Source organism: Podarcis pityusensis (genome assembly GCF_964106645.2).
Source record: "Podarcis pityusensis genome assembly, chromosome: 3".
In the NCBI taxonomy this organism is placed as follows: domain Eukaryota; kingdom Metazoa; phylum Chordata; class Lepidosauria; order Squamata; family Lacertidae; genus Podarcis; species Podarcis pityusensis.
Window position 1 is genome coordinate 49,675,674 of NC_138026.1, and position 25,344 is coordinate 49,701,017.

Genomic DNA, 25,344 nt, shown 5'->3' on the forward strand with positions numbered 1-25,344 from the left:
CAACCCCGAAAGTCTGATCCAATCAGAGGCGCCGATGTTAGAACGCGTTATTCAAGATGGCAGCGCCCATGAACTCGTTCGCAAACTACCGGTAACAGGGACTACTAATACGGGTGAAGCTTCGCGAGTTCACTAGATTATTTCTATTCCAGATCGGTAGAGAAAATGCTGCGAGCTTCGCTCCAACAGGTGAGGCGACGCTGGAACTGGCTGCTTCCCCCCACCCCCCGCACCGCTGCCGTGGACGGAGCAAGCTATTCGCCCCTCTCTTCCCAGGCTTCATTTTCCTCCTGGGTTCTCTCTTTAGGCAGACAGAGTTCCCTCTTAGTGGGTGGGCATTGCTTGCTTTCCGACAGCAATTCAGTTCCTGTTAACAGCTGCAGGAAAGACAGTCAACCCACGAAGCGCTTCTATTTATTTCATTTTTATGCTGTGGACACTTCACCTGTCGGATTTCTGCCTGCTGCGTACATGAAACATCAGCAAAACGTGATTAAAAGCAAGGCAATCATGAATGTGATTTTGTTTATATACCAAGGTCAGTTCGCAGGTGGAAATACAAGTGACAGATATTTCCAGCCCTGAAACAGTTAATAATGCCTGCTAAAAGAGAGCTATTTTCTCCAGCTTTCCATAAGTGAATCCTACATTCTACCACCTCCAGTCCTACGGCAGTGATGGGGCAGGGGCACTCTAGCAAAATTTCCCTGAGAAATCTCTACAGAGAGCATGAATTTTCTCCCCAACAAAACTCAATCATTTGCATTTCAGGCTTTCAAAAATCTTAATTTGACAATAAAGAACTTTTATTTACTGACTGTACAGTCTATTAAGCATCTTTCCCCTTTCTTTTTTTTTTTTTTTAGCTGCTGGTAAACATACATGTTCATAATTGTATTTTTAAAATACAATTATATTTTTTAAATTCCAAGCATGTCAAAACAGTAACAGCACACATTGGTTACCTATTTACGATCAGTGCAATCTGATGCATGCTTAGAAGAAATAAGGCCACACAGTGGGACACTTCTCAGTAAACATGCATAGGATTGCACTGTTCAAGTATACATCATTTCTTTCTTTCTTTCTTTCTTTCTTTCTTTTTCTTTCTTTCTTTCTTTCTTTCTTTCTTTCTTTCTTTCTTTCTTTCATTAGTGAACTAACCATCACTGTATTGATAGTGCACCATCCTCAGGAAATATAGAGGTAACTAGTAACAACATGGGTAAAACCTCAGCGCCTAGGACTTGCCGATCGTATGGTCGGCGGTTCGAATCCCCGCAGCGGGGTGAGCTCCCGTCGTTCGGTCCCAGCTCCTGCCCACCTAGCAGTTCGAAAGCACCCTTAAAGTGCAAGTAGATAAATAGGTACCGCTTTATAGCGGGAAGGTAAACGGCGTTTCCGTGTGCTGCACTGGTGCAGGCTCGCCAGAGCAGCTTTGTCACACTGGCCACGTGACCCGGATGTGTCTCTGGACAGCGCTGGCCCCCGGCCTCCTAAGCGAGATGGGCGCGCAACCCCAGAGTCGGACACGACTGGCCCGTACGGGCAGGGGTACCTTTACCTTTACCTTAGTAACAACAAGATACCCCATATGCTAGCCTGTTTGGCTGCTATGTGGGTTGCCATGCAAGACCTTCTAATCAACTGTAATCACAAAACCAGAATTTGCCTGTCTATAATTGAATCCCACCCAAAACTGCTGGCAATGTGGAAGAACCCTAATTGAGGAGATTATGCATGACACCTCCAGGCTGGTATAGGTGATGAGCCTAAACTTGGCCATTTGCAAAGGAACAGAAATCATTTGGAATCACTGCCAGAGGAAATACAACCAGTGGTAGGTCTTTCCATGGGCATAGCTGGGGGTGCTGTGGTAGATGTAGACCCACTATTGGGCAGGGTGACTAACCCTTTGTTCAGGCATCTGATTTGCCCCTTGCAAGCAATTGTTTTGGCCCCTCAAGATCTGGGACCAATTTTGGTGATGGCAAAAAGAAAATTAAAAATAAAGTAGACTAACTGCTGGGGTGGCTATAATGTAAAATATGAAGTGATTACCTAACAAAGCATCTACAGATAATAGTATTGAGAAATCATTTGTGACCTCATGACTCACCTGTTTGGTAAACTAACTCCAATATTACTCCACATTTAGTTCACATCTTGAGGCCATTTTATACAATTGCACACTTTAATAGTTATATTTCACATAATATTCTCATGATGTTGCTTGTTCAATCAAAGGTAGTGTATGTACAGACAAAGTAGAGAAGTTGCTTTGAAAACCAAGTAGACATAGTTCTTTAAAGCTTACTATTGAAATTCTGCTAAAAATAGAAAATTTTGATGTTTCAGATATCTGTAGCACTAAAGGAAGGCCAAGTGAGTCCAACAGAGCTGTGTCAGAAATGCCTCTCCTTAATAAAAGCTACCAGATTTCTTAATGCTTATATCACAGTAGCTGAAGACACAGCATTAAAACAGGCTGAGGCATCGGAGAAGAGATACAGGCAAGGTAATTTCTGCTGAACAATTGTTCTTCATTAAAGTATGTTGGCTGTGATCCTATCCTAACATTTTCTGCCCAGAATATTTGTTTACTCATTGTAAAAAAGAAAAAAGAAAAGTACAGCTAACTTCACTGTATTTCTGTGATATTAGATAGGCCTTATTCGCACATTACATTAAACTATAGTTAAAATAAGCTATGGTTTAATATGAACAAGCACTCAGGGCTGCCCCACCCATGAGGCAAAGTGAGGTGACCACCTCGGGTGGGTGGATCCACGGGGGGGGGGGCAGATCCTGATATAGATCTTTATTTCCCCCTTGTTCCCGATATAGATTTCCACTTACCCCTTCTTCCCGGGTGGAGACAGAGGTGCTCAGGTGCCAGAATGTCTTGGGCTGGCCCTGCTTGCACTGTTTCAGACCAGGTTTGGATCTAGCAGCTCTTGGGCCAGCTCAATCCCACCCACTATCTGTCCTTGGAATGCCCATTAAAGCACAACTCAGGCCAGAGACCTACTTAGACTTGTAGGCAAAACAATAGCAGGCATTTCATTAAAAGTGCCCCAAGCAGAAAAAATGATGTTGGTAGGTCCTATGACTCTGAAACCTAGTACAGCATTTGGATTTCTGCATCCTCTGTTGTTAAAAAGAAAAAAAGTCTAGCCATTATGGTTAAAGAAAGTAGCTCATAACTTAACTCATTTGCAAAATGCCTTTCTTGTTGTGACGGGAAGGTTGCTGAAAATGTTGTAGAGCAAATTAGAACTGTGGGAAATTTCTAATGATAAACCAAAAAGTGAGAATTAATGCACCCAATCCTACACTCTATTGACCATAGCAGCAGTTCATTTTTCTAAAAACAAGACCTATAATGCATGTTATTTTGCTCTGGTATTGGCACTAATGCATTGGTATGTGAGGACAGCCCCACTGCTGCTTCTGTGCTCTGTGGCCAAGCTGCTCACATTCCTAAGTGCTACACCATAGCTGCAGCACTACTGACCTAGCACTATCCACAGTTGTGCTAGGGGGAAAGGGGTAGCAAGAACAAAAGGTTTAGGAGATTGAGAGACAACTGTGTGGTTTTTTTCACACCTTCTCCAAATCTGCTGGCACAGCAGGTCTAGCAGTTCAGACAACATGTCAAAAATTATTTAGAACAACCTCAATCTTTAAATAAGGCTGTGTGCATGATGCACTGATTGAAATTATCTTCACACTGTCATCCGTAATATAGGTCAGATACTGGGGGATTTGGATGGAATTCCTTTTGCAGTGAAAGACAACTTCAGCACAACTGGAATCGAAACAACATGTGCATCCAAGATGCTAAAAGGTAAAGTAGCATTTTTAAGATAAGCCAACAACTTTGAGCTCTGCTCCCCAATCTGTAAGGATATAGATAGTACTGTGGTTCTGTCTTAAATGGATTCATTCTTTTGTAGATAACTATGTTGATGAGTAGATGTATTGGATCAGAGGTTTTCAACCTTTTTGAGTCCACAGCTCCCTGGACCAACGACATTCTTTCTGCGGCAACCCTGTGGGGCTCAGAAGCCCAGTTATGTCACTCTTTGCCTGCAGAGCTGGCAGCCTCTCGCCCCTTTTCAAACACCCTCCCTTATGGAGTGTTCCCTCAGGCTCCTCTCTTCCCTCCTGTCCTTGGGAGTCCTGCAGGCAGCAGCCGCCACTGCCCCTGGTCTCTGAGCCACCAGGTATAAACCTCTTCAGATACCAATGTTGAACAGACACCAAAACAAAGACTCTAATCTTCAAGTCCACAGGCACTGACTAGTTCCACTGATTTCATTGATTCACTTGAATATTTTTAGAGCCTTCGTACCTCTCCGTCTTCACTTTGAAACTTGGGGTAGTCTCAAAAAGTTTGCAGTTTAGTAAAGAGGTATGATGAATTGAAAATGGGCAGAAAAATGCTGGCACAGTACATGTCTTATTACCTGCTGGTTATCTTACTGGATTACTGCCAATATGTATGAAACCCTATGCTCTTCTACTATTAGTAGAGCACATCATTGTATAGGCTTTGAAAGGGGTACTAGAATCCTGCTGTATTATTAGTTGGGCAGCTGAACTCAGTATCTGTGGAACAAGTAATAAAGAGAGGGGAGATGTCAAGGTTGCCAAGACACACTGCAGTTTTGAGAAGAGAATCTTCTCTCAGGCAGCTATGATAGCAAACATCTAATCTTATTGAGGTAGTTTCCTGAAACAAGTTAAAATTGCACCCCCATAATACAAAACAATGAAATACCTGTGGTAGTCATATTCTCAGTAGGAATCCATGTGAACGGGGACTAATGGTAATATACATGACATGCTCATTAAAAAACAACAACTCACTAATATAAAACAATTCAGCCAATCCAGTCTTTGTTTTTCAGGTTATATCCCCCCTTACAATGCAACTGTAGTTCAAAAATTGCTGGATCAAGGAGCTGTGCTTCTTGGAAAAACAAACTTAGATGAATTTGCCATGGGGTAAGCCAAGTTAAATATTTTTATGCTGTTGGGTGCCTGATGTGTTGCTTCACTTCTGTTTAACTATAGATGCAAGACTGCCTATCTTGATGCTGGGCTGGGAACATCATGTGGTGCTAAAGCTCTGGCTGCTCAGTTTTCCTCCTGCTTCTGAGATCTTAGCAGACATTGGCCACATGGTTTCAAGCCTATCTTTGCAACCATACAAATTGGGTGGGTCACATGTTGCAGGAATGAAATTTCTTACACACTGCAAATACATAGGAACATGGAAAATTGCCTTATACCAGGTCAGACCATTGGTTCATCTAACTCAATATTTTCACACCAGTCTTCCCTTAACAGGCACCCTCTAGATTTTTTGGACTACAGCTCCCATCATTCCTGATCATTGGTCATGCTGGCTGAGGCTGATGGGAGATGATGTTCCAAAACAGCTCTCCAACTTTTCAAGCAGAGATTTCCCAATGGGGTGAAACTTTCCAGAGTCTATAGGAGAGCTTCAGGTTGCTCACCCTTGACTGTGTGAACCAATCAAATTTAGGAGTGTCAACTGGTTTATTTTTTGGTTCTGTTTCAGAGCAAAGGATTTCATATGTACTTGGAAAGAGAGACAAAAAAGTTGTTAAATCTGTAGCTGAATTGATAAGCTTCAGGGGGCATTCAACTAAGTTTTACTCAGAGTAGAGCCATTAAAATAATGGACCTAGCTTTTCGGGGGGGGTACTGGGTTGTTGTTTTTATTTTTATTATGTATTTTGTGATTTTATAACTTGATTTTATTCTGTGAACCACCTTGAGACCCCCAGGTATAGAGCTGTATATAAATTCAATAAATAATAATAATGATGTTCATTAATTTCAGTGAGTCTACTTTGAGTAAAACTTAGTAGACTACTCATCGCAGTGTCTATTTGTAAACAAAAGCCATTATTATTTCCATAGCACTTTTCCTGTGAATTAAGCACTTGATAGACCTTATCTAAATTTTCTGTGTCCTTAACCTTGACTAGTAATTTAGCCTGAGAAGCCAGTGAAGGCATAATACAGGCATAGGCAAACTCGGCCCTCCAGATGTTTTGGGACTACAACTTCCATCATCCCTAACCGTTGGTCCTGTTAGCTAGGTATGATGGGAGTTGTAGTCCCAAAACGTCTGGAGGGCCAAAGTTGCCTATGCCTGGCATAATACAATATGACCTTTACCTAGTTAAGGAAATGGCCCATTGGACTGCCTTATTTTGTCTCCAAGATCATCCCAATGTTCCTCTTTCTCTTGAATACTACCCTAGATGTATTCTTTTTCCATGATTTTCTCATCTTAGCTCTGGAAGTACAGATGGGGCATTTGGACCGGTTAGAAACCCCTGGAGTTACTCACGACAGTACAGAGAAAAGTGTGTGCAGAAACCCAGTGCTCAAAATGAAGACACCAGCTGGTTGATAACAGGAGGAAGCTCTGGAGGCAGTGCTGCTGCCGTGTCGTCTTTCACATGCTTCACGTAAGAGGCTTTTTTAGAACAGTTTAATTAAAAGCATCATAATGCAACTTCATAATATTTGCTGAGGGCCAACAAGGGCCTAAGTGCTGTTCATACCCTAGGGCCTAGGAGCAACATGGTCCCTGATTAGATCCCTTACTGTCTATTCTATATAGATAAGGCAGGACTTGGTAGAGGAGTACTGAGGACAGTGTAAAGCCCCCTTTTATGTCCAAAAGGTTGACTAAAGCCATGTCATTCTAAACAAATTTCCATCCTCTCCGTGTGGGCATTTCGTATTGCTTGGAAAGGATTTATTGTGGCAATAAAGGAGGAAGCATGTTGCCAATATCCTCTGAACCTCCTCTCTTTGACAAGCGTTGTGGGATCTTTCCAGCAACTCAGGCACACACAAAAAGGAGAAGGAATTTCCATTCAATGAAATCTACAGCATCTCATCCCTTACAATAAAACACCTTTTCATCCCAGGCTTTTGTGTTGACATCACTGTGGGCTAATAATTCAGATAGAGTGGGATTTTCAGACTAACATTCTTCAGATCCTCAGTTTATTCTACATTTCATAGTTGTGCTGATACCAGTGCTTTATGTTTCTTTCTGTTTTGTGAAGAAATATAGTTTTGAAAAAGTTTAAAACGCAAGCCAGCTTTGAAGTCCTATTTGTCTTCATGAGAAAAATCTAAGTGCATTTTTAACTCTCCAATTTTCATAGAAGCATAGAAGAGTTTTGAAGGGACCATGAGATCATCTAGTCCATCCCCCTGCAATGCAGGGATCTTTCTCCCAATGTGGGGCTCAAACCCACGACCCTGAGATCAAGAGTCTCATGCTCTACTGACTAAGCTATCCCTTAGGGTGAAAGAATAGTTTTTCAGATTGCTTATTTTTAGCTGAATAGAGCCACTGTGTGTTTATTCTAAAAGGTAGAGTGTTTATTTGAATAATAATATTTTAATATTTAATTCAGAAATTTATGCCACAATATACTTTTTAGTCAGGAAAACATCTTTCTAAGGCTTGTTGCTATATATCCATGGTTCCCAACATGGGACACATGCCCCACATTGGGGCAATTTGATTTTTAAGGGGGGCAATTCGAGAATGAGTTATTAATAGTGATTAGGAGTTCACTTTTGAATAATAAGAATTATATGTCATGGGGGGGGGGTTGGCATCAGGATTTTAGAGATGCTTAGGTGGGGCATGGCCAAGAAAAAGTTGGGAACCACTGCTATATATCTGTAGTTCACTCTTCTCCCAAGGAAGTCAGCACCATAAGACTCCCAAGTGATCTCCCATCAAGGTGCTTCTGAGAACTAAATGCCCTTGAGCCATATAATGTACCTTCAGATGACTTTGGTCTGCTCCTGATCTGGAAATGGTCTCTGTTCTTAAACTGCACAAGAGAGGAAAGTCTGCTGAATCTCCATGAAGGAACACAATGCGAAAACTGCACCCTTTGAATTTCTTCCTGGCAAGCATATATTCCAGATAAAACAGAACCCTTTCAGACTAGGCACTTCACAGGCTGACAGCAGTAATAGTAATCTGTATGTTGCTCTTAGACCAAGCAGTTTACGTATTGTGGTCAATTGCATGTGCATTTCTTCATTGGAAAAGTGTTAGAAGTGATTGGTAGGTCATGATGCCTTGTTTCTGTTAAAAACAAAGACAACCTGGGGAAGACATGCAATGACTTCTCGGATTCCCATAGGCATCTGCATGGCTCCTGTGAGAACAGGATGGTAGACTGGATGGGCCTTTGGCCTGATCCAGCCAGGCTCTTATGTTCTTGCAGAGCAAATTGGGATGCGATGCAGAGTTTGCTCCTGACTGCCATTCTTCTTCTTCTTATTTTCAACCATAGGGCTCTGGGATCTGATACAGGAGGATCCACCAGAAACCCAGCCTCTCATTGTGGAGTGGTGGGCTTGAAGCCAACGTATGGCCTGATTTCCCGTCATGGTCTTATTCCGCTGGTGAATTCTATGGATGTGCCGGGCATCTTTGCCAGATGTGTGGACGATGCAGCCACCGTGTTGGGTATAATGATTACACCTGTCTCCCTAGGGAATTCTCTCAAAACTAGTTTGGTTCAAGGATTCTCTTTTCTTTCCTGTAGCTCATGAGTCTTTCTGCTTTGTTTCAGGGGCACTCAGTGGCCATGATCCAAAAGATTCAACCACAGTGCAGGACCCTGTCCACCCATTTCAGCTGCCCAATTTGACAGATGTGAAGGATCTTTGCATAGGCATACCAAAGGTAACTGGTATGTAAACAGTCACTTGGAGGGGGGAAATGAACACCAAAATTAAATATTAGTGAATTCCTATTGCCTATGACTGACATAGGTCATTAAAACATTTCTCTTTAACCAGGCCTTTGGCTGGTTAACATTCTTTTTCCGCTTAAATGTGTTTGTGGGAGCGGGGTTGGTTACTGGTTTGTTTTGGATCTTGTTTTTGTTTTTGCATCATTTTTTTATTGGAACTAATCTAATTAAAAATATAAAACAAAACCAAAAAGAGAAAAGGGGGGAAGCATAATGTTTTCATTGTGTATTTTATGTTCTCATTTTTTATTTTTATGTTGTGAACCGCCCAGCAATTTTCAGATGAAAGGCAGTATAAAAATTTAAATAATAATAATAAGTCAATCTGCAGAACACAATCAGTGTTGAAGAACAATGGTACTTATTTGACATTCATTAATCAGAATGAATATTGCTTTAGGAAACGCTCTGTTTGGGCTTCCTCGGAACTGTCAGGAACAAGAAGTACTCACTGAATGCCTGTCACACATACACTTTGAAAGAATCATTATACTTAATTATTCAACCAAAGTCTTCAAGGTGTTCTTCTAAGTTGACATGTGCACTCGCATTTCGGGATGCTTCAGGAATTCGAAGGATGTGAATTCCAAAAGTGGACTCCCCTGAGCTGCCCCTCCAGGACTAGTGTAAAGACTGGAACATCAGAATCGACACCCAGTTTCATGGGGCAGGCCGAGTGTTGGAAAAATAGGCACAGACAACCAGGAACAGCTAGAAAGCATGGCTCCTGCCACACTTGTTGTAAATGGATATGCAAGTGCCCCTGAAAGCAATGATAGGAGTTGACATGCCACCCCCTTCAGAAAGATTATATTTTTTTAAAAGGCGGCTGCTCTTATGGGGGCAGCCTCCCTTGGGAATAGGGAGGGAATGACACACCATGGCAGCTCATCACTCCCAAGGCAATTATGTATCCACCTTTAAAATAATATTAATGTGAAGAGGGATTTTTGCCTTCTGAAGTTATTTACACATGTTCCTCATTTTGGGTTATACACACGATTCCCCACCCTTCCTTTTGTGGATATACTTTGATTCCCCCCCCCCCCCAGTGAGATGGACAATGATATTGAAAACCCATTGGTTTTTTTAGAGAACTAAATTCATAACATCCAGACCAAAACTCATAGTTGACCATTCTGACTTACTGCAAAAGACTGCACTAAAAATAAGAGAGAAAGAACTATGCACCCTGTGAAAGAAAGAAGTGTTGAATTACAATGTGATCTTTGCCATATCTGTTCAGAAATAGGTTCTGCAAAATTCAAAGAGGCTTCCTCTCAGGTAACGGGGGTTAAGACTGCAGCCTTAATCACCATGGTGCAGCCTGCTTGTTAACTCATTGCCAGGAAATAGTGAAAACTTACAGCTCCTTCTGTTGAAAAAGAGCTTGGCTAAATCAAGGGGGAAAGCTATATACCAGCTGTTAATTAGTATTAATGTTTTTCACAGTTATTTAAAATGGTTACAACACTAAGAATTTTGTTCTGATCTGCAGGAACATTTTCACAATAGCCATTAATGGAAACTGCTGGAACCAGGTCATCCCTGAATGCAGAACTGGGCCTTATTTGCAATCATTGCCCACCATTTAGTTTAATATGTCATGTTGTTTCAAAATCTACCTCTATTATTTTTATTAGCCTAAAGTCCTCCATCTGCATTGGGGCTTATGGAAAATCCTGTCAGGTCTTGGTTCTCCTTTTGCCAATGAGCTCCCCGTCAGTCATTCTATCCTAGCTCATCATTTTGGTTCCCTGGGCTTTATGACTCAGCTCATTCCAGCCATTCCCAATTACCTTAGAAAGACAGGCTGGCCTCTGAAGCAAGCTGCAGTTTGGCACTGAATCTATAACTAAAACCAAACACATGCCATCCTAGCTGCCTGCCAAAGGAAGTATTCAATAATAATTTTTTTGAAAAGGACAAATTTTCACTTGGGAGTTTAACATGCTACAAACCACTTGATAATTCCGGCTCAGCTGAGAACTGAGAAGATGCACATAAAGTTGTTGGTGCAGAGGGTTATACTTTTCACCCTCTCCCTTCTCTAGGAATACAACGTACCAGGATTGTCTAGTCAAACTCTGGCCGTGTGGTCCAAGGCAGCCGACCTCTTTGAGAAAGCTGGCGCCAAAGTGATTGAGGTCAGACTTCCGCACACCTGTTACTCCATTGTCTGCTACCATGTGCTGTGTGCAGCAGAAGTAGCATCAAACATGGCCCGATTTGATGGCCTGGAGTACGGTAAGGCTTCTTTCCAACAAGTGTCATGTAAATTAGATAAATTCATTGCCCTCAAGAGCTTATGCCAAAAAAGGCCTTACTAACGAGAACAATTAGGGTATAATATTATAAATTATTCCTGTTCTTTAATGGGCAGCCTATGAGCTGTGCAAGACCTGCTGTCAGATCTGTTTCTAGTCCGCTTCTTCCAATCATTATTGCTCCTGCACCTTTCTCTGTTGCTTACTGTGGCTGCAAGCCTTCACAGCGCTGGCCTGCATCTTTCTATATGATCTACATCATTTGTAGAATCATTGCACAGTGCACAGAACTGGAACACTAGCAGCTACTACAAACATCCAGTGTGCAAATCAGGTGGGAGTTCTTAATGTGGTGGAGAGGTGTTTTGTCTGTGTGTGAGAGAGAGAGATGAGGGGGTGGGAATAGTCCTCCCCACAGTATGATTGAGCAATGCCGGTCCACTTTATACATTTTCCATAACCCACTAATGACTACACATTGATTTAATAAATCTAAACTAAAAATAAGTTCAATCCGAATGCATTTCGAATGGGAATGTGTTTCTGTGGTTAAAATCACACCTTTCAAAAGCGGAGTGGTTTTTTCTGCAAAAACATTACCTAGGACAATCACGTATGCTTTCCTCTGCTTTCCCCAATGCCTTCCTCTCCTCTCTGTGTCCATTCTGCCCAAACAGAGTAGCGAAACTTCCACCTTTGAAGGTAGGGGTTGGCTGACTCATGGCCAGCAAGGTCAGGCAGCTGCCTATAGCGCATGTTCCACCCAACCAAGCATCAACCGTAGTATACCTCCTCCTGAAGTTTGAGATACCAACAAAAATAATAATTAAAAAGTGGACTGATTACTGTGGATGTGCGTGAATGGTGTGCTACTTCTGGGAGAAAGGCAAGCACAGCAGCAGGAGGACTGATACACAAACCCTGGAGCTGATTGTAGGCTTGCTGATTATTTGGTTTGCGGAGTGGCAAAGTATATGAAAATCACTAGTCTCTAGATTTGGCAGGCAAACAATGTCTCCACAGAACAAGGTTAGGGAAGGAAGCAACAGATCAGTTCTCAGAGGCGACCTGCTTTTGGACCGACTGCCCTGTTCCAGCGTAAACACAGGGATAATTTATTTGTAACTGGGAAGCAGTTCAAAGAGTGATGATCTAAAAGGAAGTTGGTTGAGCCCTGCTAACCTGCCCCCAACAAGTTTCAGCCATAGTAAGCTGCAAGGCAGACTGTCCTGCATTAAAAACCAGAGCCAAGTACAGTAACTTGAAACAAAAATTATCTTTAAGGCATTTGTCTGCTTACGTACACCTGCTTGTGAGTCTCAATTCACAGCATGTCCCTAGTTGATTAAATGCAGATCCATTAATTATGTTACAGAAATGTGCAACCTGCCACAATATGAACCAGCATATCTGATGTGCTTTTTAATTACAGAAAGATTATGTCTCTGCCAAAGCCTTTTTAGCACTGAGGAAAGTCTCTTATTAGTTGCAGTGAGGTCTGCTGGTGGCCAAACTTTCTGTATTATTTCTGAGCATGTTTTTATTATGACAGAAGTGTTGTCTCAGCTGTGTCCTTGGAAGAGTGCTCTGCAGGACAAAGTACATGCATTGTTCAGCTCAATTGTTCTTCTGCACTCAGGGTCAACTGATGAGGGAATACAATGTTATTGAAATACCTCTGCACTTCCTGGTCTAAGACAATGGCTCCTGTTCGGTATCACCCTCCCTGTACTTTCCAGTGTACTTTTTAAGTGCCAAGTCAGTTGAAATATTGTACTTCAACACATTGACTCTCAAATGCCTGTTCCCAGCATTTTTATCAGGAAAAGAATAACAAAGCTGAACAAGTCCTGGCCCTTTTTCAAAACGTTTGTGTCAAAATATATTGCGAAACATATAAGCCTGCTGAAATCTGCAGCCACTTCATTGTGTCCTTTCCAAATCTTAGATAATATATTCTAAATCAATATGAATTATTGGATATTATCAGATGAACCCCCTGACAGGGCATAAGTACCCTTGACGTACTCTGTATTATTCTTGCTAGATTGAAAATGTGTCTGCCTTAGGGCTGGGTTGAAACAGAACTTCACAGTCCCATTCACCAATCTGAAAAGAGGCTTCCACTTTCAGAAGTTTTGAAGGAGGTTCCAAAGAGGGAGTAAACTGCTCGCTCAGATTAACAATAGTAGGAGCTCTAAGGGTGAAGCTGCAGGAAAAGAAGCACCTGTATGGTCCAGGTCAGGAAAGGAGAACCTTCCAAGTTGTAGAACTCCAGTTCCTATCAGCCAAAGCTAGCATGACTGCTGAGCAGGGATGATGGGAATTGTAGTCCAGCAACATCTGGCAGTCCTCAAGGTCCACATTCCTGACTTAGGCGATGGGCAAGCGGTGGCTGCAATAGCAGCTCCACGCCCTTTGCTTTCCTGCCATGTGCTCAAGCGCAGCCCCATTGCACACGCCCTTCCAGAATGAGGACAATTTTATAAAGGAAAGTTTGCTTTCATTCCAAATTGGCTTTATTGGCCCTCAGAGGATCTAATCAGACAGTGCCAAATCTAACTGGCTGTTTTGTGGCAGAATGCTGTCGTATTCGCAACACGATCCCTGATATTCAGGGAACTTGTGAGGAAGAAAAGGTGCAGGGAGGAGTGAACAAAAACCTGGCACTAAAGCAGCTGCTCCGAGGGGCAGTGAGCAGCAAGAAAATTGGTACAAACAATGTAAAATTCTGGAAGTTTTTTTGGGGGGGTGAAGGAGCATTTAAGGCCTCCCAGTTATCCCTCTTCATGCTAAAAATGTTTAACCAAGACCATTCAACTTGTCCCAAGTCAAATAGCTACTTGTGGTGGCTGCTGCTGCTGAAACCCATGTGATTTGTTTAGCTTCCTGGCCCATGAATAAACAGCACCTGACATTTAGCTGTGTGCAACAGCAGCAAATAAACCTCGGATATATTTGTACAGCACAGTGATTTCTACTGTTTATTCATGAGGTGACTTTGAATGGTTTAAGATGCATTTCCAAATCACTGATGACTTTTAATTTTAGGGCACCGCAGCAGTGCTGACAAGTCCACCGAAGCCTTGTATGCAGCCACGCGCCGGGAAGGCTTTAATGATGTTGTAAGGGGAAGAATTCTATCAGGGAACTACTTCTTGCTAAAACAGTAAGTTCAGCACATTTGAAAGCTCAAATTTACAAAGCTAGCGTTTTATTTGTGGTTCAGTTAAGGGTGAAATTACTCATGTGGACAGATTTTTCTATGCAGTTAAGATATTATTATTATTGCTGATGCTGCTATAGCTGTAATATACAGCAAAACACTATTTCCTAAAATTATGTGCAATCTACTAAGCGTTTTCTTGTTTTCTATTCTCTCCTATGTACCCTCTTAACCAGGAGCTTATTTTAAATAATCAGAAGTGAAAACCTCAACTTTTTGTGCACGTGTTAACTATAAAGCCTTTTTCCCCTTGGTCTCGTGTTTTATTTGGATTAGAGAAACCTGGGTACAAATGTCAGCAAAGGCGGGAACTATCATAGATGACTCACCCTCTTGCAGGTCCATTTGAATGACTTCATGGAAGCAACCCAGACAGTTGAGTTAAATTCCCAAGAAAGCTATTTTGTTCTTACTATAAAACAGTATCCTGGCCAACTGAGGTAAAAGAACTGACCAAAGAAGCAGATGTGAACAGTGGGCGGCCAGAAGCCCAGAGGAGGAAACAGTGTCAAGTCTAATACCTTCAGATGGGTAAATGTTCTAGATGTTTATTAAGATCATGGGGCAGTAGGAAGATGGCGACGAGGTAAGACGCATTTGCCGGAGTTCATTTCGAATCCTCCCTAAAATCTGTGTTGTGGCACCCAGCCTTTCAAGTTCTTGCTGAAGATTGTATCAGAGTGCTGGAACCCATGCCAGGAGTTCACATTGCTGATAATTGTAAAGCCTGCATCGTAAATCAGCTTTAATGAGCAGATAATTGTATTCTCCGGCAGCCTTGGAAGCAGCCTTTGACTTACTGGTTTTCCGCCAGCTCACAGCCAGCTGTATTTCTATTTCTACCACCTTTTATTACCTTTTAAGCACTGCTATTTTAAAAGACTCATAATGATGGGCCAAGGCAAACGCCTAAGGGATTGTGACGAGGCTCTGTCCTCCCCAAGAGCCAAACAATTAAAAACCGACCCCCCCGTGTCTGGCAAATGGAGTGACCCCACTGAACATGGGGTGAAAACTCAGAACCGTTTCTACCCTCTAACGTCTCCAGAAACGACGTCAACACCAGAGGAATTATTTTTACCTCAGACTAAAACCACGGACGGCAAGCTTGGAGGAAGAGGGAGTGTCCCATTGAGGGTGGTGCAGGACGCTGGAGCTGAGGACTGCGCAAGACAAGAACAACAGGAACATCTCCATCTTGTGGTCAGAACCCTTAATTGCATATTCAAGAAGATTGATGTGCTATCCTCCCAGCTATGTAACCTCGAACAGAAAATTGATAACCTCTGGTCAGAGTTTAAACCAACTGTAGATACGGGGGACTTGAAGTGCCAGAGGTCCTTACCTCCAACCAAAAAAAGAAGTGTGATCCCTAAATATAAACCAAATCCTGCACTGAAACATCAAGCGTTGTCCCTGCAACCTAAGAAAATCTGCCTAAACATCGGGGCAGGGTCACCAAGGTGGCTTACTCTGAGTGGAGTTAAAAAGCATCTAAGCAATCTCCTAAACATAGAAATCTCACAATGCGATCTTATTGCAGTATTACCTTTGAACCAACACCTCAGGCAACAAAAAGTGATGCTTGCGTTTTACTCTCCAAGGATCCCTTCAGCTATCATCAGGCAGAAATCACTCTTGGCTAGGTATGATATCATCCCAACAAGAGTTTTTATGGATAGCATGACCCACCCCCTTCTACTTGCCGGCCACGGCACGGAGCAGACTCTGTCGGAGAGGTCAGGAGTACCTCGGGACATCGAGCCTCCTCTCTCGGAGGATATCCACCCGTACCGAAACTGGACTTACCCTACGCCCCCACGAGCTTTAAAGAAACCCACTGGCGCAAGTAATTCTCTGACCCCGCCGGAGGAAAGAGAGCTTTTAGCCACCTTTGGCGACCTTCCACCGAGAGAACAACAAGAAATAATTGATAGACTAGAAGTACTAAATCATCAGCTCATACATGTCCAGAAGAACGGAAAAGTCCTGCCCACTTTTCAGGATATCCCTGCCAGCTTTTCGGAGTCGTGTTTTAAGGAAGCAGGAAGTCTTCCTTACCTTAGTCCAGCTCCTAAACCCATGCCTCCCCCTCTTGTGGGCAAAACCCACCGACGCTTGGCAGACCCAGGTCTTGCCTCACAAGTTGGCCTCTCATCCCAACTCTTGATAAATTTTGACTCGCCCTCCAAGAGTCCCCCGCTGAGGAGTGTAACTCAGAGCTCCTTCCATCAAAACAATTCCTTACCATCTAATCCATCAATGCCAGAACTGGAGTCTTCATACTCCCCTGAGCGGCATAGACCCGACATACAAACGGTACCAGTACGCCGAGCATCCCCCGTACCTTCGCCAGCACCAGGTCAGGGGAGTGCTCCACCTACATCAAAAAATGGCCCGGATTTGATTGAAGACCCGGCCGGACATATAAACCAAATGGTTTCATCGGCGACCTTTAGACCTCGCGGTGGGGCAGTCTCAGCAAATCCAGTGGAGTTTCCCACTGAAGTGTCCGCCCTTGGGTTAGCCAGCGGGAGACCCGTTTTGTCGCCCCAGCCAGAATACCTCACTACCAACTTTAAGACTAGGTACCTTCAGCAGGTGCCTGCCATGCAAAGTAAAATAACTGACTTTTTTGTGGGGTCTGCCTTGCCTCCAAAGGACTCACATTTCTCCCCGAAATGACAGCGAATTGGTCACAACAGGAACTCCCCCCTATCAGTCCTCAGCTGGAACATTGCGGGCTGGAGGGGAAAAAAACTTGACCCAGAATTCTTGGAGTATATTAACCTGTTTCATATTATCTTGTTCCAAGAATCGTGGGAAGTAGAGAAAATTGCCCTAAATGGCTTTGAGCTTCTAGAACTCCCTGCCTGCCCCTCTCAGAAAGGAGGCCGCCCCAAAGGGGGCCTAATAATAGGCATCTCCCTCAACCTACATTCTAAATTTACTCTAGTACAGGCCTTGCCTCCTTACGCCCTTACCGGGCTGATTGAGGGGGAAAAGATCTCACTTCTAGTTACAAATGTTTACTTGCCACCTGGGGGTTCTTCCTCCGAACTGGGCTCTAAATGGGGCTCGCTAGAAGAGCATTTGCTCTCATGCTATGTTAAGTTTCCAAACACCCCGGCCATAATAGGTGGCGATTTTAACGCCCGCACAGCAGCAAATTGGGACTCGCTGACCAAAGCTAAATGGTGGGTTACCCCAAACCTTGATAATTATGATCTGGAACATATCATGAGGAGAACTTCTAAAGACCAACGAGCAAATGAGGCTGGAGTACTCCTCTATCAAATGGCCATCCGTTTAAATCTGGTCCCCCTAAACGGCACATGCCTCCCTGATATTCCAGGGGATTTCACTCACCTGAGCGTCAAATCAAACAGCGTCCTCGATTACCTGTTGGTCTCCAGTGATCTACTTAAGTGTATTTCCACCTTTAAGATCGAGAATGTACAATCTAGTGATCATCTTCCTCTGGTAGCCAAGCTTTCCCTGAACTGGCAGTCGGAGGCCCATAGACATGCGACCCAGATGGTAACCAACGAATCTCTCCAAGTAAGAGGAATCAAATGGTCGGAGACCCAGGCTCAAAGGTATCAGGAATTCTTTCAAAAAGAAATCCTCGGGCCCCATTCCAACATAGGCTCTGCCTCAGATGAGCATAGCATAGTGTTGAAACGCTTCCACCATCATACGACTGATCTTACGTCCTTCTTCAGGTTACCACCCAAAATATTAAATCGAAACGAGTATACTTACGGTGCCCCCTGGTATAATTCTCAGTGCAAACAAGCAAGACAGCGCCTTCGTGCTATATATAATGTATATAAGACCTCTGATGCATCTACTCTGCCAGCTAGTTATGCACAAGCCAAGCAAGTTTACAAACGCACGCAGAAAACTGCCAAACGTGAGTGGCAACAAAATCGCTGGCAGGCCTTGATTACTGCTTCAAAGCCACATAGATCCAGGGAATTCTGGTCTTTGATTAATAGAAGGGTGAGGAAATACCCAAGGGCTGTCATCCCAGCACCGACATGGGAATTGTTCCTGAAGAAATGTTTCTCACAGGCAGATGCCCCCTCCGACCATCTGATGCATCTGTTTTCCCACCTACCTATTTGGCCTTCCACCGATCCTGACGAAATAGCTAAGCTAATAGCCCAGCTGAAACCGGGCAAAGCCCCAGGGCCCGACCTGATCCCTGCTGAAGCCATCAAACTACACCCAAAATGGTGGGCTGGCATCTTGGCCAAAACCTTCGACGCAATCAACGCTTCCGGTCTCATCCCCAAAATATGGAAGGAGGCCATTATAGTACCAATTCATAAAAAAGGTTCTCCAATGGAGCCGGAAAACTACCGCAACATCAGCCTCCTCTCGATCATAGGGAAAATTTATGCCAGCTTTTTGCTGACTAAACTATCGCGATGGGTAGATGAGACTAACCAGATTGGCCATGAACAAGCAGGGTTCAGAACTAAACGTTCTACAACTGATCATGCGATAGTTCTTTACCATCTGGCACGGAAGTACTCCTCCCCTCCCCGGGGCTACCTTTGTGCTGCCTTCTTAGATCTAAAGGCAGCCTTTGACAGCGTTCCTAGAAATATTCTTTGGGAGAAACTTGCGAAACAGGGCATCGATAGAAGACTCCTATGGCTTATAAGTCAGCTCCACGAAGGTACCCATGCCAGAGTGAGACTTACTCCTGCGGGCGACCTCACAAATTCGATACCAATAAACAAGGGAGTGCGCCAAGGATGTATACTGGCTCCCTGCCTATTCAACCTATTCATCAGCGACATGCGAGCACCCCTAGTCAACTCATCTCCAAGTACACACGCGCCTAGACTAGCGGATTACCGCTGTCCACTCCTTTTATATGCGGACGATGCGGTAATTCTATCTTATACACGTGTTGGACTAACCAGAGCTCTGAAGATCTTTGCCACGTATTGTCAACTCAACCAATTAACCATCAACCATGTTAAATCTAAGATTCTGATTTTCACCAGAAGTCGGAGATTATACGAATGGAAGCTTGGCGGAGCAAAAATAGAGCAAGTCCTAAAATTTCAATACCTAGGAGTTATTTTTCAATACAATTTGGGGTGGAAAGCACAAATTCAACACCTACTTAATAAGGCCAAAACTCTGTCATATGCGCTCCTCCGATTTTTCTTTTCGGATGGAGCTTTGCATGTTCCCTCGGCCCTAAAGGTGTTCAAGGCAAAAGTGGTTACCGCGCTTGCCTATGCTGCCCCGCTCTGGGCCGTGATGACAGATCTTGCTCCTCTTGAGACTCTGCAAAACCAATTCCTACGTCGGATCCTAATGCTTCCCCTGTGCGTAAGTAACGCAGCCATGCGACTAGAATTGAAGATCGCATCCCTAGAAACCTGCCTGTGGAAGCAAGTCTTCAGTTATTGGTTATCATTGTGGCATAGATTACCAGACCATTACCTTGTCCAATGCTTATGGCGAGATGAATTCTCCAGCCTCTGGACTAGTAGAATTCATGCCAAACTCCTGAGTTACGGAATCTCTCCCTTAGATTCCCTAAAACTAGATCAAATCACTGCTCAAAGACTGATCCGCCAAAGACTGGATGACATCGATTTACAGCGAAATTATACGCTGGGGGGAGGTGTTTGTTCGCCCCAGAACATTGGTATTACTTTAACTTACTGCGTTCCATCATACCTCTCCTCCCTTTCGACTGTTGCCCATAGGCTGGCCTTCACCAAAGCGAGGTTTAACGTTTTTCCCTCCAATGTCCTGAGACATAGATTCTCAAAGGGCCAAGCCTCCGCCATGTGCGAATGTGATAAGGAGACGCCGGAGTCGCTTCAGCACATTATGTTCACTTGCCCCTTGTTCAACGGGCCACGGGCAAATTTGTTGGGATCAATCATGCAGAAACTAGAGGGTACCCCACCAAAATTCCACCTTGCCCAAATCTTGCAGGATAAGGATACCCATACGACCCTGAAAGTGGCTAGGTTTCTGGTCGCTGTCCTTACCCAAAAGCGTTGCCAAGGAGCACTACAAGCTAATTAAGGCGCAGTATGTCATTCCATCTCATAGTATTTTATTGTTACAGTGGTGTTTTAGCGGCTGTTTTTACCCACGTGCACAAGCTGTTATTTATGTCTTGTTTTTTTCTGTATGGGCCTATGGCCGTAATAAATATTATTATTATTATTATTATCATGGGGCATTTGCAAAGCAGGCCTTATAAGCACAATTTGTGCTACCCTGTGCTAGTGTGATGCACTGGCTAGATTGGCAAGACCTGGTCAGCCATGATGGTCCCTGGATGGCTTTGGGCTAGTGGCTGTCTGTCAGCTTAGCTTACTCCACAGGACATTTACAAGAATAAAGTGAGATGACCCTATGCACATGTTCGGAGGAGATTGGTGGTGACAATAAAATGTGCAAGCTCTGAGCAATCAGGTGGAATTAAAGGCAGGTGTGAGTTAGGTGGAAGGAATGACCAAAGAGAAATCCCAATTTGAGTTAAGATGCCCAAATGTGTGCTTAGACGGAAGGAAGAAACTCAAAGCAATAGCTAAAGCTATTCAGATTGGGGCCCATGTCAGCTCATCATACCATACCAATCTTGTTTTGAAAACCTTCAAGAAAAAAAGAAATTACAACTTTTCTGGATAGCATGTTGCCAAACTGCTTTGCAGTAAAGAAGGGCATTTTGCCAAATATTTTAACCCTAGTTCAACACTTCCATCCTTTTGTGTCTTGCTCTTAGAGTGCACCACCTGCTATTACTGTATAATATCACAACACTTCGGCAACTGTTACTGCCATACACGCTGGAGTTAATGATAGGTGCTTAAGATTATGCAGTTTAGGATCGTGTGAGCTGCTGATCTAAATGAATGATGCTGTGTTCCTAACTATGCAGGCATACTTAGAAGCAAGTCCTGATGGACTGAGACATGTCTCACATGTCTTAAGATTGTAAGATTGTAAGATTTAGCCCATGATATCCGTCATGGTGTTTCGTTGAGCCAGAAGCGGTTTAGTCATGCTGGCCACGTGACCCGGAAAGCTGTCTGTGGACAAATGCTGGCTCCTCGGCCTGAAAGCAAGATGAGCACCACAACCCCATAGTTGCCTTTGACTGGACTTAATTGTCCAGGGGTCCTTTACCTTTTATATGCCAGTAAAATCGGATGTACTCTCTTGCTTAATAAACTGTGATCATCATTTCCACCCTAGTCTCGTTGAAATGCAAGAGGGCAGAAAAGCATTCTAAAAGGCCTACTATAAGACTAGGATCAGCAACATGAATGGCTCTCTCTAGCTATGTAAAGATAGGTATGTTGAGGCAGATGGCTTTAATCCAACCTTCTGATAATCCAGAAGGTGAGGGAGAAAAAAGCCACAAGCAGTAGCTGCATAGCACATTTGAAAAGACAGCTGAGAGACACCCAGTACTTGAGTTTGAGGTCCAGTATTGCACTACCCCACGTTCACTAAACTGTTACTATGCAGCTGTTTGTTTGGTTAAATTACCCTTTTCTCATTTGTCAAGATTTTAAACATTAGCAATACAATCGTACCTCAGAAGTCAAATGGAATCCGTTCCGGAAGTCCGTTCGACTTCCAAAATGTTCGGAAACTAAGGCGTGGCTTCCGATTGGCTGTAGGAAGTTCCTGCAGCCAATCGGAAGCTGCACCAGACATTCAGGTTCCAAAGAACATTCGCAAATTGGAACACTCACTTCCGGGTTTGTGGCGTTTGGGAGCCAAAACATTTGACTCGCAAGTTGTTCGTTAACCAAGGTACAGCTGTACTCTTCATTTCTAAGAGTAGCTAAGCACTGAAGTCAGATAGTCCTCTTATCTGAACAACTGAGGCAAGTGTCACAATGCTTTGACTTAATTGGTTTTCTTAACTGTAGACTCAGGGAGAAAAGATAACATCTTGTTTGCAATTTTTGCACACACATCCAAATGCTGCAATTGGCTAAAAGACTCAATGTCCTGTTGCTAGTTCTCACAAAATGTGTTTTCCCCTCTAGGAACTATGAGAATTACTTCATCAAAGCCCAGAAAGTGAGAAGACTCATTGCCACTGATTTTGCAAAAGTCTTCCATTCTGGTGTTGATATTTTGCTCACTCCAACAACTATGAGCCACACTGTACCATATGTGGAATTCATCAAAGAGGATAACAGAACCCGCAGCACCCAGGATGATATTTTTACTCAGGCTGCCAACATGGCTGGTGAGAACATCTGAGTGGTTCAAATACTTATTCTAATCTTAGTTTTTGCTTCTTGAATTTGCCATTCCCAGAAAGACATCTTCTTTGTGCAGCATTCCTGAAGGCTTCCCAGCAGTATGCAAAAATGATTGGGGGAAAACCCTGTACTGATCACCACTATTATAGGAAAGGTTTCTCCCCCCACATCATTTTTAAATAAAATAAAAAATAGCATTATAATGTTACAGCATAATAATGTGCTTTCGTGGCATTTCACTATTTTAATTTAAAAAAAATAGCAAGAAAAGTGTCTCTGCACTAATTGAAAGCTATTTAAAATAATATATAGGTTAATAAAAGCACCTGTTAGAAAGGCTAAGGTAAATGTGTGCTGAGCTATGATGGATTGACCTGCCCTGGTATGTCACTGCATATAACAAAACCACTCTCTTAAAAGAAGAAGAATAGCTCTAAGGCTACCTACATAGGTGTAGATTGTGCTGCTCTGAAAAAAAAGTCAGACTATATTGTTTGGGAAAAGGCAGAAGGACTACAGGGAAAAGACAATGTCTGAATGACAGCATTGTGTGGATGCCCCAATAAAAAAAAATAGCAAACAAAGGGGAGGCAATTCTACTCATTGGAGGCTTTTAAGCAGAGGTTGGGTAGGTATATGCAATGGGTGTTGAGATTCCTGCATTGCAGGGGGGTCAGACTAGATGAGCCTTGGGGTCCCTTCCAACTCTACAATTCTATGATTCTACTGCACTCCTAAAGTGGAGGCGAAAAGGTTCATTAATCTTGCTGCCTGGATAACTGCTCAAGAAGCCCAATCCATGTGGCCGAGTCTATCTTGGATGCTTTTGGAGGTAGTCTGGAAAAAAGAGCCTATTAGAAATGGAAGATGTGTATGCCTTGTCCTTAGTTACAGCATGGGACAGTGAAAATATGCTTTCTCCTCTTATAGCTGTGCATTCTCCCCATTGAGGGTGGATGAGAAAGAAATATGTTTAGCATATTGCTGCTTGTTTAGTCGTTTAGTCGTGTCGGACTCTTCGTGACCCCATGGACCAGAGCATGCCAGGCACTCCTGTCTTCCACTGCCTCTGGCAATATTGCTGCTAGGAGAAGCAATAATGCCAAATTAATGCCTTGTGTATTGGTTTTTGTTTTACCAGACGGGGTGAGCTCCCGTTGCTCGGTCCCTGCTCCTGCCAACCTAGCAGTTCAAAAGCACGTCAAAGTGCAAGTAGATAAATAGGTACCGCTCTGGCAGGAAGGTAAAAGGCGTTTCCGTGCGCTGCTCTGGTTCACCAGAAGCGGCTTCGTCATGCTGGCCACATGACCCGGAAGCTGTACGCCGGCTCCCTTGGCCAATAAAGTGAGATGAGTGCCGCAACCCTAGAGTCGGTCATGACTGGACCTAATGGTCAGGGGTCCCTTTACCCTTTACTTAGTGTGTGATTTGATCAAACGATGTAAATAATTATCTATTTTGTCTTTCAGGGCTACCGGCTGTAAATGTTCCTTCTGCACTTTCAGAGACAGGCTTACCAATTGGGCTGCAGTTTATTGGTCGCGCATTCCACGAAGAACAGCTTCTCACAGTTGCCAAATGGTTTGAAAAGCAAGTGCAGTTCCCTGTCTTAGAGCTACAAGGGATGATGAATCATCTTGACACTGTCTCTCACCAGGAGAAGTCAGCATTTTTTTCATGATGGGTTCAACTATGCAGTGGGGGAAAAGATTGTGAAGAAGCTTTTAATATAGACCTGGTTTTTAATCGGCTTCCAATTGCCATTTGATTTAGCCCAAGCTCAGTTCTGGCCAAAAATAATGTGATAAAATTACTAGCATGTTAAAAAATTTGTTTCTTCTTCTAGGAATCTTGATCAAACTCAAGGCAAAACAAGTTATTACAGTGTGATAAAATAGTGTTTGCTTCCCATCTGAAAATGAATCGCCCTGAGTAGTACTGTCACATAAGTGTAAGAACTGTATACGAAGCCCAGCCATTAATAAGGAAAACTTTAGGTCTTCATAATTTCATCTTACTGAAGAGGAGTTAACACCAATTATGAAGTTCAGCAAATAAAGATGGAACAAAGCAATCTCTCTGTGCCGCAAGTCTCAAACACTGTGGATGCACATCCCATTGATTTCTGTTAAATTTATTTCAAAGTATAAATTATTAGGATCAGGCTGAAATTTTCTTACGAAGTATGTGCAGCTATCCAGTCTGATATAGGAATCCTGATACCTGATAAGGAATCCTGTTAATTGTTTATGGAATCAGTTTTGTCTCTTCCATCTGACTTAGTTTTATGGCAGGGATGCAACTGCAGCAGAGACAGTTGCCCCTTTATTTGAAACTGTTGTTGTAAACCAGCAAAACTCCTGGAAGGAAAGAGAACCACATGCTCCCTATTCAATTCTGTGCAAGAACTTTCTAACCAGCTAGCACTGCATCACTGCATGCAAAGTTTATGTCTTCCAGATTGGCATGAAAGTCAAAGAGTGGGCTCCCAATTTTTTTTGGGGGGGGGGAATAGTTGATGGGAAAGATTATTGCAGAAAGTATGGAGGCTGCTGCTGTATGTAGTAACTGCAGGTGAACCAACTCAAGACACAGAGTTTATTGGGTTGGTTCATGAATAAAAGATTATGATGAACCCATTATCGTATCTACCTATTGAGCTAGCAGTCTTCATAAAGACAGCATCCCATTTTGTACTAGTTGTCAGTTCAACTCTGGAAACAGATAAA

General features: G+C 43.2%; 2 protein-coding genes across 3 annotated transcripts in view; one reads left to right on the forward strand and one right to left on the reverse strand.

Annotated features, from left to right (window-relative positions):
- Positions 1–25,344, reverse strand: part of RTN4IP1 (reticulon 4 interacting protein 1) — a 110,083-nt gene that overhangs the window by 57,318 nt on the left and 27,421 nt on the right. The window lies entirely within an intron of this gene.
- On the forward strand, positions 33–25,254 carry QRSL1 (glutaminyl-tRNA amidotransferase subunit QRSL1). Its single transcript, XM_080999968.1, has 11 exons — positions 33–189; positions 2,359–2,518; positions 3,752–3,850; positions 4,917–5,013; positions 6,339–6,515; positions 8,382–8,557; positions 8,664–8,776; positions 10,901–11,093; positions 14,165–14,282; positions 22,394–22,599; positions 24,085–25,254. The coding sequence occupies exons 1-11, from the start codon at positions 166–168 to the stop codon at positions 24,294–24,296; spliced, it is 1,575 nt and encodes a 524-aa protein (XP_080856094.1). The 5' UTR covers positions 33–165; the 3' UTR covers positions 24,297–25,254.

Coding starts and splice junctions, on each gene's coding strand:
- QRSL1 (XM_080999968.1), top strand. CDS start 166: ATGCTGCGAGCTTCGCTCCAACAG. Junction 8,558..8,663: donor CGATGCAGCCACCGTGTTGG/GTATAATGATTA, acceptor GCTTTGTTTCAG/GGGCACTCAGTGGCCATGAT. Junction 11,094..14,164: donor ATTTGATGGCCTGGAGTACG/GTAAGGCTTCTT, acceptor TTTTAATTTTAG/GGCACCGCAGCAGTGCTGAC.